Source organism: Anabrus simplex, chromosome 3 (genome assembly GCF_040414725.1).
Source record: "Anabrus simplex isolate iqAnaSimp1 chromosome 3, ASM4041472v1, whole genome shotgun sequence".
NCBI classification, from domain to species: Eukaryota; Metazoa; Arthropoda; class Insecta; order Orthoptera; family Tettigoniidae; genus Anabrus; species Anabrus simplex.
The window spans coordinates 206,830,653-206,848,022 of record NC_090267.1 but is presented as its reverse complement, the minus strand read 5'-3'; the positions used below and the strand labels follow the sequence as shown (position 1 = coordinate 206,848,022).

At 36.4% G+C, this 17,370-nt stretch overlaps 1 protein-coding gene across 5 annotated transcripts in view; it reads right to left on the bottom strand.

Annotated features, from left to right (window-relative positions):
- LOC136866151 (protein tramtrack, beta isoform) overlaps positions 1–17,370 on the bottom strand; it is a 625,536-nt gene that overhangs the window by 137,806 nt on the left and 470,360 nt on the right. The window contains exon 5 of one of the 5 annotated variants that reach the window (XM_067142863.2): positions 2,502–4,770. The exons of 3 other annotated variants lie outside the window; for them this stretch is intronic. In XM_067142863.2, coding sequence (XP_066998964.1) covers positions 4,502–4,770 — 269 coding nt within the window. In that variant the 3' untranslated portion in view covers positions 2,502–4,501. One more of the 5 variants, XM_067142860.2, reaches the window with a different exon arrangement.

Genomic DNA, 17,370 nt, shown 5'->3' with positions numbered 1-17,370 from the left:
ATACTCCTATGCCCTAGATAGGTTATAGGTCTTCGAGGAATTTCTTAAGAAAGAGACAAGGAGGTCTTCTAAACCTAATCTTCACTCTCAACCTAAATGAGAGGGTGATGTCAGCAAGGGCATCAACTCAGTACAAAGATTCATCTTTCTTCATACCTGACCCCATAGAGAGACCCCCCCCCCCCCCCGCCACACAAACACTAGTATTTTGATGTTAATAATAGTGTTATTGGCTTTACGTCCAACTAACTACTTATGATTTTCGGAGACACCAAGGTGCCAGAGTTTAGTCCCGCGGGAGTTCTTTTATGTGCCAGTAAATCTACCAACACAAGGCTGACATATTTGAGCACCTTCAAATACCACCGGACTGAGCCAGGATTGAACCTGTCAAATTGGGGTCAGAAGGGCAGCGCCTCAACCATCTGATCCACTCAGCCCGGCCCATTTTTTGATGTTGAGGGAATGATTATCTAGTAGTACTTCCTTTTAAAACAATAATCACCATGAAATCAATGTTTCTAAATCTTGACAGCTTCTCCCACTAGTGTTTGAAAAATAAGAGTACAGTATTTGTCATTGTTGTTATTGTGGGGATAATTACAAAATGTATTGTTTGATATGAATACCGTTGTGACTTGGCATCGTGTACACGCAGTTACAGTTCTATTTCAAGATGCATATACTATCTTGTTTGTAAACTATGGGCTTTTGGTAGTAGCCAACAGTAGAACCTCGTTTTTATTCTCTGATATTCTTCTAAACTTTCTGATCTTGAAACAAAGGAATTTCTGTTATAAATTAGGGTAAATAAAGCCTGCACTGATAATTCCTCTAAGCATTATTTGCCACAATTATTCATCTAGAAATTTCACTCTCAGTCCCACCTGGAAGAATAAATGACCAGCCAGAAAAATACACAATCTTTGTGACCTGTGCTTCTAATAAGAGGCAGATCAGTGGCATGGTATTATGGGGAATAACAGAACTTGTTCTTCTCTCAATACTGTACTCCTATGCCCTAGATAGGTTATAGGTCTTCGAGGAATTTCTTAAGAAATAGACAAGCAGGTCTTCTAAACTTAATCTCCACTCTCAACCAAAATGAGAGAGAGAAAAAGGTCAACTGCCACCAGTAGCCTAGTGATTAATGAGCCAGCTTCTAATGCTCAAAGACTGTGGGTTTGATTCTGTGGATAGAAGCTATTGCATGCAACTGCTTAATGCTGGATAAATGACTGATTTACTTACTATCTCACTCATATTAGCATGTAAAGGAACTCCAATACATTAGGTATTCTCCTTGAAAAATTATATTTTCAGAGTTTTAACACTCGTCGCCATAAGACCTATCTGTGTCAGTGCGACGTAAAGCAACTAGCAAAAAAGAGTTTTCACTAATTTATGTAGAGCTCTTAGTTCCACAGTAGGAAGACTGGCTGTATTTTTGAGTGCAGTAGTGCATGAGGTAAAAATTGACATATAAGTTGTCCATGCTGTGGCTACTGTATTAAAAAACAAAAGAAGACAAAAACTTGCATTTGGCAGTTGAGGCAATATAATATTAGACAGAAAATACAATAGCCTACTTCCAGAGTTTCTGATAAACAGAATTAGTTGAACAGAGGCCTACATCTACTTGGTAGTATGTTATAGTGTTTAAAAATCTTTAAGATTACTATTTTAAAAGAAAGACTAGATTAAAATAATGTTTCCTAACAGGTAGTACACAACTCAGAACCTTGTAATGTTGATGTGGTTTAAGAAGAGGTGGGTTGAACTGTATTCCTATACCTGGAAGACTTCTCAGATATAACATTAGTGAAATACATTAGAAAGACTGCAGCAAGAATGGAATAACTAAAGAAATTTGCAAGCAAAGGTAAGCTGCCTTTCTCTATGTATTCCATGATGATTATATAAAAAGTCAAACCTCTCACAATATACTGTAATTTTTTCCTCTCCCTCATCAATTTTGTTAAAATAATCACAAATCATTGTTTTGAATCTGGTAAATTTCCCTTTAAAGCAAATTCACTATGGTATTTAATCCAAATGAATACCAAAATATAGACTTTGATGACATCTAACACTAGATTAGACACAGACTGTATAAGGGTAACACTGTACCACAAGAAGGTGTTAGGACATTGTATTCAAAAGTAAAATAATAACAAGAGATCCAGCTACACAATTGCACTGCTGGTTGCCACTCTTATCACCTTTTAGCATCATCCTTACAATGATATTGCTGAGCAGATTCTTTTTAAGGTTAATACGTATCAGAGAATAACAATATAACATAATTAGATAAATAATAGAAAACTTTGAACTTCTGTAAGGATTTGAAAAAGGAGTCAAATTTACAGTTTCCTTCAACCACAACATAACTTCAAAAACAACAGCAATATTTCCCATTTAGCAACTGCCAGCAACTTCCAAATGAAACTTGAAATCATGACTAGACTAAAAATGTATATGTGATGATAGGAAAATAAAAATTTATTCCAATGCAATAAAACATACTAATTTTAAAACACAAGGAAGATGAACAACTCTTTACCGCAGCTTTAAGCAGCAACAAAATAATCATAGTATTAATTTACAGTATGGTAATTGACAAAATATTTAACTATACAGCATAATTAAATCATCAATAATTTAAACATCAAGAGTTTATGCCTATATTACATGCCTCCAAATACCTACACCAAAGTCATTATTTAAAGCATGAGAGGAATAATAATAATAATAATAATAATAATAATAATAATAATAATAATAATAATAATAATAATAATAATAATAATAATGCTATAAAAATCCTTTCAATGACCACTGATGTTCAGAGATGCTGAACTGCTGGAATTTTTCCCTGAAAAGGTTCTGTTGACACAGATCTCTCACATTATGCACTCTTCAATGCCAGTTAACTGTACTGGAATTCACACCAACAAACTTGAATACAGAGGTGAGCTCCAAGTCAACCATGCAATGCAGATGGTCACACAATAGTTTAAAAGCTCCATTTTAAGTTTATATTTTTCTTTAGTTAATTTCTGTAAAATGAAAACGAACATTCAGCACTACAGAATGTAAAGAGGATAAACTTAAATAAGGAAGCCTTCACCGCTCCAGACTTGTCAACTCAGAGTCCTTCAACACAGAAGCCACCTTCTTAAAATTTATTTCAGGAAAATGACAAAATAAGTATGGTATGAATTAAATGTAAAATTAAAAATGCAATTTTCACAAAATAAAATACGAAATAAATTTAGCTTCACTCACTTATAATTTCCAAGCTTAAAATATCACACGTATTACTCTTTCTTTGGAACGTCAAACAGGCAAAAACATGCATTTCATGCAAATATTTTGTCGTATCATGATAATAGCCCTATTTAATTTATTTTATTTTCAGTATTTCCAATGATACTGCATTTGACCTACAGTTTCTATCACTATCAAGGGATTTCTACTTCTATATCTAAAAAGAAATGAAGAAGAGGGATAGTAAGTGCTTAACAATAACAGATATCAGAATAAGAATTCAAATAAAATAACTTTTAATAACTAGTTTCCTCCATGAAAAATTCCAGCAGCACATTCTTTTTTCCAGGTTTTATTTTTGATCACGTCTAACATATTCAAAGATATAGGAGATATTATTATTATTATTATCATTATTACTTCATAAATTTCTATTACAATAACAACTTTGATCTAATGTAATATGAAAAGAATGCACAACATCAAAATTGATTTATATAAATTTTAGGATATATTAATTGCTGAATATTCTAACATCTTAAGAGATGTCTGTTAACAGTTTACTAGTATATACTTTCCATTCAACAGCTGAAAGTAAATTAGCCAAATTTAGTGCTATTAATCCATTTTCATAAAAAATATACGAAAACAACAATATAACAGACCAAGTAAAAACAACAAAGGCACACAAGGAGAAAACTAGTGATTTATGCAATACAGCAAATACATATCCTTATTCTATAACAATTTATAACAATATAAAATATTAGCTAAACTCTTATTTAGCACCAATGTTAGCATATACATCAAGTGCATGTGGTAAAACAGTAGCATGAAAAGTAATTAGAGCAATTTTCAAAGTAACAAAATCAATAGAAAAGAAAACAAACAGTTTTACTGTATATAACAAACAAATAGGATGCTGCTACATAATAAATTAAATTGCTGTCATAATACACATTTTTACTTAAAACTTGTGTCATATGGAAACGTAAAAAAGAAATGCTATAAATACCTGGCTAGTCCAAAGCAAAAATTATTATTTTTAACAGATCTTTTACAACTGACCTGTAGAGAGCATGGTCTGACTGAATTTCTCCCATGCAAGAGAGCACTAGAAACCACTTCAATTACAAACATTACAATTTTTATTTGTCTTATAGAAAACTAAATGTTGCATGGATATACAGTATATTGTATATGTGAGATCTATCTTTCGATTTAAAAACAATTATTTTATATCTTCTGTTGCTGTAAAGTGGTATGGCTGGAAAAAAGAGTGTTTCCACTTTGTATGCTGTTTAAGATGATCGGGCCTTGAGAATGTACGAAAACAAATTAGGCACTGGAACCTGCCAGGGTTATGGTAGAGGTAGTGATTCTTCATGTTACTCACAACTTTCCCACATATTTTACATTGCCTGGACGTCCCTGAGGAGAGTTTCACAAACAACGTCTTATAGTCGGTTATAGCATTCATAACCACCGACACTCCTCTCCCTGTAAGAGAAAAAATAAATAAATCGGCAATCACTACCTCTACGGTGATATCAGAATATTCATGAATTATTACATGAACATTTTACAATTCAGAATGTTCCTATTTTTTCAATATGTTCAAAGTACAAGATGTGGTACTTTCACTTTTCAGCAGATAATGTTAAAATAAACACTAAATTAAATATCCTGAATAATGTTAACAATAATAGTCCCCAACTGTACTAATGATAACAATATTTTTTAAAACTAGATACCATATGCCTTTCATTTATAATAAATTTATAAACCTCTGAAATAACAACATGTTTAGAGCATCATCTGCTTGGAATCACAATTTTTCAGCATTATTTACAGAAAATGGTTTCAGGTCTAGAGTTTCTGCTTGTGAATCAAATTTTCTTGTGTCTGGATTGAACATGGGGTGCTTGAATCTACAATGAGTGCGCAGATTGTCACTACGCGTATATGTGGCTTGGCAGAGAGGGCACTCAAATCGGCCCGGGAAGTGAACATGATAGTGGTTGCGAATGTGCGTTACAACTTTGCCACAAAGTTTACAGCGATGCAGGTTGGAGTAGCCTGGGAGCTTGTCAAACGTAAGCCTCATGTGCCAGGATTTTGACCCTGCAAAAAGGAAAATAAGTGTGTGTCACTCAAGGTTCTCACACTTGTGTTAGCAAAGAAATAAAAATGGATTAAATTCTGTGTTAAGAATTAGTTTATTTGTATAACCTTCTTGGGCCAAGTTGCTAGGATCTTGCTGAACAAACCCTATCTCAGCATTACTGCAGTCAACTGAAGAAAAATTCAGTTTCATAGTAAAACACAAATATATTCTTTTGAACATCAATACACTGATAACAGACATGACAGTCCCTAATTCATGTTGAAAAGTGTTTATCACACACATGGACATGGAAAGGTTAGTGACATATTGTTAAAAGCAGAATAAAATAAAGGTTACACTGTCTTATTAGACATTTTATTTGACAAACTATGAAAGGATTTAAAAAGTCAATCCCACCCATATTGCATGGAGGAGCATGCTTAAGATTTCATAAAATGGTTTATTTCCTGGATGCATAGGATTCATTCTGTAATGTAGCAATTAAAATTATGAAAGCAATCTGAGAAGGAATAAAAAAGAATATTTACCATTAATTAGGTAAACTAATAAATGTTAACAGTTCATACAAAACAAACTGAAGTAGTTCAAAAGTCAAAATTAAAACACACAAAAATAAAAAGACAGAAAAATGAACATACCACAGTACTTTGGTAACAATACAAAACAAGGATATAAGTGATAAAAAAAAGCACAGTTGTAATCATTTTCCTCAATCTACTGGGCATGCAGTAATATTATTCACGGTATATAAAATCTTTATTTCTTTTCCACCTCACGGTCACAAGACAAACTGTTACTTTAAATTTGGATAACAAATTTTGAATGCTTTCTTCCTCTTCCTTTTTTTAAAAAATAGCAGAATAACTGTCCTCCTTGTGTATTTGAAAGTAAGCAGGTAAAACAGTAATCTTTAGACATACAATATGCCCTCCCTATGATATTTATAAATGATCGTATAATTATAGGAGATTCTGAACAGAAACCGTTACACTCACTTCAAAACTACTGATTGGAAATTTCCTTGATTCCAATGACTGCAATTTGTTATGTTGATTATTTAATCAAAATTAATACCAGAAAAATGTGAAGGGAGGTATTCTAGCAGCTTTTTATTTAACAGTTCCCATAATCACTAACATCTATTAAAAAAAAATACAGCTCAATGATTAAATTGTATGGTTTGACAGCTCCTTGAACTGAACTCCAACCAGCAACAAATCTATTAATTTATATTTGGCAAAGTAGCATTGTTTAAATCCAAAAGTAATGTACATATAAAGGAGGAATAAGACAGTAGTTCAAGAGTTACAATTTAAAAAATAATTAAAATGTTGGTTGTTCACTACTAGTTCACACATATCAACTTCGATATACTTAACGTGATTGTCATCTAAAAAGCTTTCAACAAATGCACTAAAATAGCTCATGTATTTGTGCTTTGTTACAGAATTCTACATCATGTACAGAATTCTAGGTAAAATTCTATACATGTTATGAGTAAATTTTTTTTAGATCAAATTGCTCTTAGTGCTACCCGAGAAACACCACGGTGAGGTTGCCATATGTCATTTCTCATGTAAGTCCGGTTTAGGGAATTTTCATTATAATGGTAGTCCCCCATTTCCCTACATTATAATGACAGGCCCCCTTGCCTACTGCCTGTCACAATTAATTTAGGGAGTTTTAATTACAAAGGCCCCTTTTCTACTTCCAGTCATATTCAAGTTGGGAAGTTTTCATTATAATGAAAGGGCCCCCATTTCCTACTGCCAGTCACAATCAAATTGGGGAGTTTTCATTATAATGGCAGGCACTGTGACAAAATGAGTCTGAAAAGGTGGAAAGTTTTTAGGATAGAAGATAAAGTTCTTGTTGCTTGTTGTTTAAAGGGGCCTAACATCTAAGGTCATCGGCCCTAAATATAAAGTAACAGAAGAAAAGAAGGTATGTATGATGATTAAAAGTTAGTTCAATGAACAGTATAAAGTTGTGTGATCGAACGCAGAAGCATGTCTCATTGTATTGCTGTAAATGAGACAACTGACAGTAAGAACTGTGATATTCTCTCACAGAATAACTTCTTCTTGCAATCTTTCTGTATGTCCTACGCAATCTGCCCAAGCGGAAGTTGCCTTGTTCAAGAGTATCTCAACATCTGGTCTCCTCATTTCGACTGTAAAGCAGTGGCAGTGTGGTGCCAATATCTCGAAAACAGTTGGTTTTAGGGCCTTAAAACATGGTTTAGGGACTTACCGAGATTTGTTCCTTGTGTTGTATGACTTAAAGTGAGCTTTGTCTCATCCCTGTATGATAAATTCATTTTTTGCCTAAATTAGCCTATGTTATGATGGCAAAGGGCCTAATCTAGGGCAGAACCTGAATTTTGAAAAATCTTTTCTCTGTACCGCTCTAGGGTAAAGGATGACGTTATGTTCCTAATTTCAGCTTTCTAGGTCTTTTGGATCTGGAGATTTCAAGATCAATGAGTGGTATTTGGCTTCTATATACAAAGTGTAACTAAATTATACTGACAAAGGAATCAGGGAAGCTCTTCGTGTTATATAAAGAACAATGGCTCAATCGGTTTGGTAGAGAAAATGAGGTCACTTTGTTACTTCCATGCGTGTAATTCAAACTGACGAATTTGCCATATTTGCTGTGCTAGAGCACAAACTGCTGCCCACTGCTGTGCTTCAGGGAACGGAGGGGAAGTGTGATGTGTGATAGAGACAGAGATAATGCTCGGCGTGAATACACAAGTTTCTCCTTTGTTTAACGCAGTTGCTTTCCAGCCCCACTAGGCAGTATATAGTTTGTTCTGTCTATATTGGCTACTAAGTTTACAGTATAAACTGGTAAGAACGGCTCCGTTTTGCTACAGCTGTGTAGAAATAGCTGATATGCACCTAGCCTATGGCGCAGCAAATGGCAACGGTGGAGAAGCTGCACTGATTTATGGTCTCGGGCACCCAAATCACAGCCAAACTCATTATTCAACCTTTCTGTCTAAGAGCTGGTGACTGCGAGAAGGAAGGGTGGAAGAAAACCCTTGTGTGACAGCAGTGCGCACATTTCACCTTCGGTTTTGTGTCAATATTTGGGCTGGCATTACTGGTGACTATTTACTTGTTTAAAATTATATTTGTTCGTGGTGTCGACCTCTGCAGATCTTTTGCCACTACTTTCACCATATGATCGGAACCTACGTGTAAGTGTAATTGCGGAAGTGTGCAGTGTTGAATGTGGGGAAAGGAACGTTAAGGATGACACAAACACCCATTCCCCACACCAGGGATATTAACCATTTAAATTAAAAACCTCTGACCTGGCCTGGAAACGAACTCGGGGCTGCCGGGTGACAGGCGGACGCGTCGCCCACTACACCGCGGGACTGGCTGACTGTTCACTTACTTGAGCCGTATGTCCCTCATTGCCTGAACGGCGAGGAATTCTACTGTTTCTTGTTAGAATCACTGCCTGGATTACTGGAATATGTTCCCCTGGTTATTCGGCAGCAAATGTGGCTGTGTCGTAGTGGCACTACACTGTCTTTCACTTGCCGTGTCACGCAACACTTAAATGATCATTATCCAGGCAGATGGGTAAGTTGTGGTGGGCCAGTTAAATGGCCTTCATGCTCAACCGAATTAACTCCCATGGATTTTTCTTGTTATGCGAAGATTGAAATAGAAAGGGGAGGGGAATATTGAAGATTTACTGTAATCAAACCATTGGGCATATTGTTACTTTCGTTCAGTAATTCATTCCTTTTACAATGTTGTGAATAAAGGAATACACAATCGTGTGACGGCAGTGATGTATCTTTGCGCATGTTAAATAATAAAGAATGTTACTGAGACCAACAGATGAGAGGAAAAACAATCAGGTGTATACCTTGACTGACAAGTGTACCTTAATTACCGTGTTTTCTTGTACTGTGTGTGTGCAAATACGGCTGCTTACTAAACAAACAGAGACATTGCCTGTAAGAGACAAGGAAAATTCTGTGCGAGTTGAACGAAAAAACTTGTGCATTACCACCGAGCATTATCTCTGTCTCCATCATACACTCCACTTCCCATCTCTTCCCTGAAGCACAGCAGTGGGTAGTGGTTTGCACTCTAGCACAGCAAATACGGTGAGTTCGTCAATTTGAATCACATGTTCAGCAGTAACAACGTGACCTTATTTTCTCGAAAAGAAAAATTTTCTTTGCCAATCCAATTGAATGATCATTCTTTAAATAACACAAAGAGCATCCCTGATTTTTTGATGGTATAATTTAGACACACCCTGTATATAGGTTAGGACTAGCCTGAGCTAGTGATAAATAATAAAGAGGAGATAATTTTAGAATGGTAGGCAAGCCACCACTTTCTTGCAGATAGGAATCAGTTTATGAAGAAAATACCTTTGGTACGGAACTCCTTTAGATAAGTGGCTGAGTTGATCAGGAGTAACACAAACAGTGACGGATAATTTATAAATCGCTGCCATTGTTGCGGACTAAATATTTGTCTTTTCATTTAAGAAGTTGAGGAGAGTCCTTATGGCTCTAAAAAGGGCACAAATTAGCATGTGAAGTTCTGAGAATGTTTAAAAAATAATTAGAGTTCCATACTTTTTAAAGTAACACCAACTATTTATAACTCATGTTCCTAAACTATTAATCTGAGCTAAGTGACTTTGATCTCAAGCATATCAAAATAAGTAGGTCATCATTATCATCCACTGTAAACTGGGGAGCTAAAGTTTACCTTCTAAAGGTGTCAAACATTGCAAATTCAGCCTAGTTCATAAATGGTATCTTATTAGTATCAGCATCTATAACAGTTAATTTTACAGTAATAAGTTAACACTTCCATTAAAGCTTCCATCTCAGTGATGGAATTGTCAAGAGACATTATCAGTATAACAAGCAGGTTTCAAGAACTGATTATACCAATATGGAAAAAAGCCTCATGCAATGTTTGTAAAATAGATAACATACAGCATTAGCCTATTTTTGTGTACAGAAAGGAACTGAGTTTAGTACATGAAGTAGCCACTGAAGTATAGGAGCATAAATAGAATTACTTTATGTCCTACAATTTAAGAGAGAACAAATTAATCAAATGAATAAGTTTAGGGGATATAAGTACCTTTTGAAGATCAATGGAAATTAAAAAAAAGTAAGTTATTTTAGAGTTATAATGTACAGCAACAAAAATACACTCTGAAATGGGGACTTGATACAGTTTTACGACCAGATGTTCATCCTGATGCTAATTCTATATGGAAGAATGAATTTGCTATTCCGTAATATTATCACTAAGTGTATGATTTTCAATATATTACCTGCATAATAAAATAAAATAACATAACCACAATGTAAAATTTGAACTCTGGACATACACAGTTTGAACAAGAGGTCCCCACAGGTTTAGTCCATAGAGGTCATAATTGCTGACAATCAGGTTTTCAGCCAGTCAAAGTGGAGGGTGCCTTGAACACAGACTGTCAACATGTATAATGTTGAGATCTTCATGAATGGGCAGTTGTTGATTGTGAAGTATTCTACGATATTCTTGAATCCCAAAACTCGCAAAACACAAAGTATTATCATAGGCAACTCTAAATTATTACATGTAATAAGCAATAAAAAAATCATCATCAATGGCACTTCTCCTTTAAAGAAGTTCTGCTATGATGATGATATAGCACTTGCTACAAGGTATAGCAGCATCAGTGAAACTGTGAAAACATTTGGAGATGATCTGACCATCCTTGAAAGCTATTTCTTCAAGTGGAGACTTCAGCCAAGCTCAACTAAAACTTAGGTATTTGTTTCCATCTCAACAGCAAGATGGCAAACAATGTAATTCAAGTACTCTTTGGGGGAACTACCTTAAGAAAAGTATATTTCCTAAATATTCAGGAGTAACCCTGGACCACAACCTTTCTTTCAGGAAATTCCTTGAGAATACAAAAGCTAAAATAAAAAGTCGCAACAACATCCTCAACAAACTTTGTGGTATACCGTGGGGTGCCTCTACAGAAACCGTACGTAAGGACCTCTGCTATGAGTCTTGTCTTCTCTGTGGCGGAATACTGTGTTCCAGTATGGCTTAACAGTCCTCGTGTGAAGCTAATTGACACCCAGCTCAACAATATCGTGTGGAAGATTAGCAGTCATCAGACCCATTTCCACTTATTTGCTTCCTGTCCTCAGTCACATCATGCCACCTCATCTGCAAAGAAAAGTAGCTCTTGTCAGAGAATGTGAGAAGATTGTGGCTAATCTGGACTTTCCCATTAACGATGACAACCTAGACCTTCAGAGGGGCAGGCTGAAGTCCAGACATCCACCTGATGTTTATGTCCAGGAACTAACTGAGAACTAACTCCCAGGGGAGTTGACTACCAACACCGACAATTTTGCTCTGGTCTCTGCTCAGAAAAAACAGCCCTGTTCCAGGATTTCATCTCCCAAGGAGGACATTGTCCGCTCTAAAGAGGATCCGCACAAATACTGGACTGTACGCAGAATCCTTGTTCAGATGGGGCAAAGTTTCAAAAATGTATGATTTTTTCACTATCCAGATGTTGCCAGAATATTTGCAGTTTTCTGTCTGTTTTCCTGAAGGTTTTAGCATTGTCGGACCAAACTGTTCAACATGCAATTCCGTTCTTCATGCAATAAATAACTGTAAGGCATAAATTAACTTTTCCATACTCATATCTGTCACAAGCTCCAAGTGGAGAGCGCGAGATTCAGCACATGTAAATTATGCTATAATTCTCTTTTGTTCAAGTCAAGATTTTTTACCCAACAGGGGCAACTTGACTTTTAGCTATGATTAATTCAATCATGACATCTTCATTCATGATTGCCTCAATGTGTGCTGCACCATATATTCGTTCCTCCATTCATAAAATATAATGGACATCCAAAATCTATCCCAGTGGTTTCGAATGGTCTTTGGGAGCTATGCGTTGTGTGGGGAGTGGGGCTTCAATCTCAGAACCTGCTTTAACATTCAATATTTTTCATGGTAAACATCATCCAATGATTTTCTTCATTACCTGTCCTTCCTCAAAGTATCCAAGACTTCATTCTCAAAATGCTTAACAGAATTCTTGTCCTTACATGAAACTGATTCTTATGATGTTCTTCTATAACAGAATTCTTGTCCTTACATGAAACTGATTCTTATGTTGTTCTTCTATTAACAGCTTTGCAAAATAATCATCACCACCTAAGACAATGGGTGATATAAATAAAAATGAGATGTAACTCGGAGACAAGTCTCGAAGGAGGATTGAGACGGAAGTCACTTGCGAGACAGAACTCGTAATGTATATGAATAAAGTTTATTTCTCGCTAACGAGACTTGTCTCCTTCCACTTGAGATGAGTCTCACACTCTGGCTCTGGTATCTGTCAGCTGACGAGTGAATTAACAATCGGAGAGCTACAAAGAGTGGTTTTGTTGGAACAGATGAAAGTGTTATATTTACAAGCAAAAAAGATTGAAAAGCAACAGTGTGTTCTCGAAAAAAAAAAACCCCAGAAGAACTCATTTCAGTGCAAAAACAGGCAACTGTAAATGGAAAATCTTTTACATGAAAGGGAGAAAAGAGCAGAACAAACAAGTACAACCGAAACGGAACACCCACCGATATTTACTTCATTTAGAATAGTTCTTGACACCCTTTTCTTCTTCTTCTTCTTCTTCTTCTTCTTCTTCTTCTTCTTCTTCTTCTTCTTCTTCTTCTTCTTCTTCTTCTTCTTCTTCTTCTTCTTCAGTAGTGTTTCACTTGGGAGGTTATTCTGCAAACTGTACCTTTCGTATTAATCAATATTCAATAATCACTACAGTTATTATTTCAATTCTTTCTAGGCTTACATAAAAGTAGTGACTCGTACACTTAGTATACTTGCACTCCATCTTGGGAACGACTGATTTACGGTTTCTTTTCTTGTAAGTTTCCTTCAAGATATTGTGTAAGAAGTTACATTGTATTTATCATCACATTTAGGATCCACATTCAAATGCTTAATTTTCTGCGGTCATTGAAAGTCACTCAAACACTTTTTTAAATACGCTTCGAACTTCATTCTTCATGAATATGAAGATTTTACTGATCATACCTGTGCACAGCTAGGGAAGTTTCTGCATATAATGTACTTTTTCTACAATTTGTTTTACATCGCACCGACACAAACAGGTCTTATGGCGACGATGGTATTGGTTTAGGAGTGGGATGGAAGCGACCGTGGCCTTAATTAAGGTACAGTCCCAGCATTTGCCTGGTGTGAAAATGGGAAACCACGGAAAACGATATTCAGGGTTGCCGACAGTGGGGCTTGAACTCACTACCTCCCGGATGTAAGCTCACAGCCGCGCGCCCGTAACTGCACAGCCAACTCACCCCGTATATAATATACAACCAATACCTATATACTGTTGCATAAACTGTCTAAATTTCAAACTTTCAAAACATAGAAATAATACAAAATGCTGTCCATATTCATAAACGAATATAACTAACAAGAGAGCTGTGTGATTTGGACCAGACAAATTGCAATGAAAGTATAACATGATGAGCTAAGACATCCGGAACTCAATGGTGATAACCGTTCTGCTGTGAAATAATATTTTCGTACCAGTATTTATTGACAGCAAATTTTTGCTCCAGTTTTAAATGGAACGTGGTGTGTAGATGGCAGCGATTTCAATGAAACATGGCAGGATGATCAATTAAGACATCAGAACATCGCTGCATGATTGACGTTATATCGGTTACCTGCAGTGCGACAAAATGAAGCTCTCAACAAGAATCCGAAAGTTTAAGGCTATTTATAGCATGCAAGTTTATATACAAATGACGAGGAGCTTCAATTGTAAACGACAAAGAAGTATTAAAAGCCTAATATTTTGAAATATTCATACACTGTGCATGTTAGCAAAATGGGTTTGACGAGCAAGACATTCTGTTCATGTTGTCAAAATCTAATTTTCACTCTAAAGCGCACTGTTTAATCTAACTTTAAAATAGAACTATCAATGCATTTCTTTGAAACTGAACTATTTCTACAGTGCATACACGAGGTCAATACAGCTGCAAACCACCCAGCTGTTCTTTAGCAATTAATTATAACAATGTCGTTGATTTTATGACAAAGTGAAAATCAGCAATAAATTTAAGACAGGTGGATTGACAATTCATCGAAATTTCATCGAAATCTGTCTGATCCAAACCAAATGCTTCCCTTGTAGTATTTGGCGCAAGTGAGATTTTGGTGCGATGGTTGGGAAAGAGCAGCACTCATAGAGGCAGCAAATCATTGGCTGAATAATGTCATTATGCGAATCTGTTAAATGTTGTGAAACCAGTTACAGCATACTTTTCTCAAGGGCAAGAGCCGCCTGTTGAAAGTTTTAAATAAACTTAGAAACAGTGCAATCGAACAAGGCATGGGCAGGGAATTTTATGTCACTTAAAGTAAACATAAATGGGATAGCTTACACCAGGACCAAAGATACTCACACATTCGTTCAATACCATTTGGCCAACATGTGATAGAGAGCGATAATTTTCAGACTTGAAAAAATATCCTTCCAGATATCAAAATATGAATAATAATAATAATAGGTAATAATTTTGTGTGGCTATTTCTAGCCTGGTACACCCTTTGTAAGGCAGACTCTCAGATGAGGATGGGTGTCATCTGCCGTGTTATTGTAGTGGAGGATAGTGTTGTGTGTGAGTTGCAGGAATGATGAGGATTTAAGGTTAAAATCTCTGACCGCGATTCGAACCCGGGGGCCCCCTGAACCAAAGAGTATTATGCTGACCATTCAGCTAAGGAGCAGGACAAAGTGAATAAAGAAAGCCTTGAATAATTGTAAGTCATATCTTAAACATAGCTATGTTTTGTTTCGGCCTATTCCGTGATTGTGAATTCATTTTATTTATAACATTTTAGTCATATTTTGTGAATAGAAAAAAATGTCAACGTACAGAAAAAGTCACAAATGTGGAATAGATTAAGAATAATTAAATTAATTTAATAATTACTAAGAAAAATTTTCAGAATTGTATGTTGCATGTAAATCCTATCGCTAATGGCTATCATCGTCATCATCTTTATCATTATTGTTATATGAATGTCTCGTGTATTGGCTCCAGAAAATGTTGTGCTAACCATTGCACATTTTCTTTCCAGAAACGATAGAGATCTTTATAATAATGCTCGAGAGAATCTCTTCGTACTTTATAAATTTTTCTTCTCCGTTGTAAAACCATCATAAACTCCGACATCACGTTTTCAGCCTGATTCTATCGCCTTGAGTCCCCTTCTGGGCAGTCTCAAGAAATTCTGAGATCAGTCTCCATTCAGAGACATTAAGCTCCAGTTTATTCATATACATTTGGAGATGTGTCTCCAAGAGAATCCGCTAACGAGCTGTGTCTCAAGGAGCAAAGGTCACTGCTGAGACATCACTTTTTTATTCATATACATTTGACACAGGTCTTAATATTTACGAGGCAAGAGATACGTCTCCGGTGTATTCATATCACCCAATGGGATGTTTTTCATTACTTCTCGGATTGGCAAATTGTAAATGCCCACCAACTCGTAATATACCTTCTTGTAAAAATGGGAAAAAACTGTAGGATTTTTTATTGCTTGGGCAGTTTTGAATTTTTCCAGCGTGCTTATATTTCCCCTGAAAACGATTTTCTCTCTGTTTGTTCCAGACAAGTTAAGCATCTCGGATATCTTTTTAATTGCAGAGGACCTGATATTTTCTTGGCAGTGTGTTACATATAAATCGCAAAATCCATGCTGTGATTCTTAGAACTCTTGTCAATCTACTAAATCTTGTGATATTAAAAATGGCTTCTGGTTTTTTAGTTGTGGTGGCAAGGGAAAAGTGTTCTTTTTATTCTGTTTCTGTTTTAGCAAGTTCTGCTTTTGATATTTCCATTGACTTGTGATTTATTGAGCTAATCTTGACCATGCCATCATACGTTGCATTCACAAAGTTGTGCTGTTGTTAAGCCTTGTGTGATGTGATCAGCAGGGTTCCCTTTGCCTGGACAATGTGCCATTGTGAAGGGTCTGATTTTTTTTGAATTTCATTTAGTCTGTTCGAGAGGAACACTTTCCAGCCCAAAGTTTTCCCTTTTATTGAATGTAGAACAATGGTTGAGTCTGTACAGAAGTAGGTGCAGTGTAATAAGTTACGAACTGCTGAAAACTAATCCAAACCAAACCCCACGGCACTTAATACCATTGAAAGGCCTTGGCCTGCCCAGCGACTGCTGCTCAGCCCAAAGCCCTGCAGATTACGAGGAGTCATGTGGTCAGCACGACACAACTTCTCAGCCGTTATTCTGGCTTTCGAGACCGGGGCCACCATCTCACCGTAAGATAGCTCCTCAATTCTAATCACGTAAGCTGAGTGGACCTCAAACCAGCCCTCAGGTCGAGAGAAAAATCCCTGGCCTGGCCGGGAATCGAACCCGGGGTCTCCGGGCGAGAGGCAGGCATGCTACCCCTACACCACGGGGCCGGCTGAAAACTAATCAGTGTAACCATAAAGACTGATGTAAAGCACATGTGTTGCTCTTGGCCTTGAGGTATTCTGCATGTGAAGCAAAGGGTGTTGTGATAACAACACAGTGAAAACATTTGTAATGAAAGACACAACAGAGCCAAAACAAGCATAGAACCCTTGCCTGTTTTGTTTTGTTCAATATACACTGACTGACAGAGCAAATGCAACACCAAGAAGGAGTGGTCAGAACTTTATGCCAATTGCAGGGTAGACTGACGTCACTGAGGTATGCTCGTGATGTGAAATGCGCCGCTGTGCTGCGCACGTAGCGAACGATAAATGGGACACGGCGTTGGCGAATGGCCCACTTCGTACCGTGATTTCTCAGCCAACAGTCATTGTAGAACGTGTTGTCGTGTGC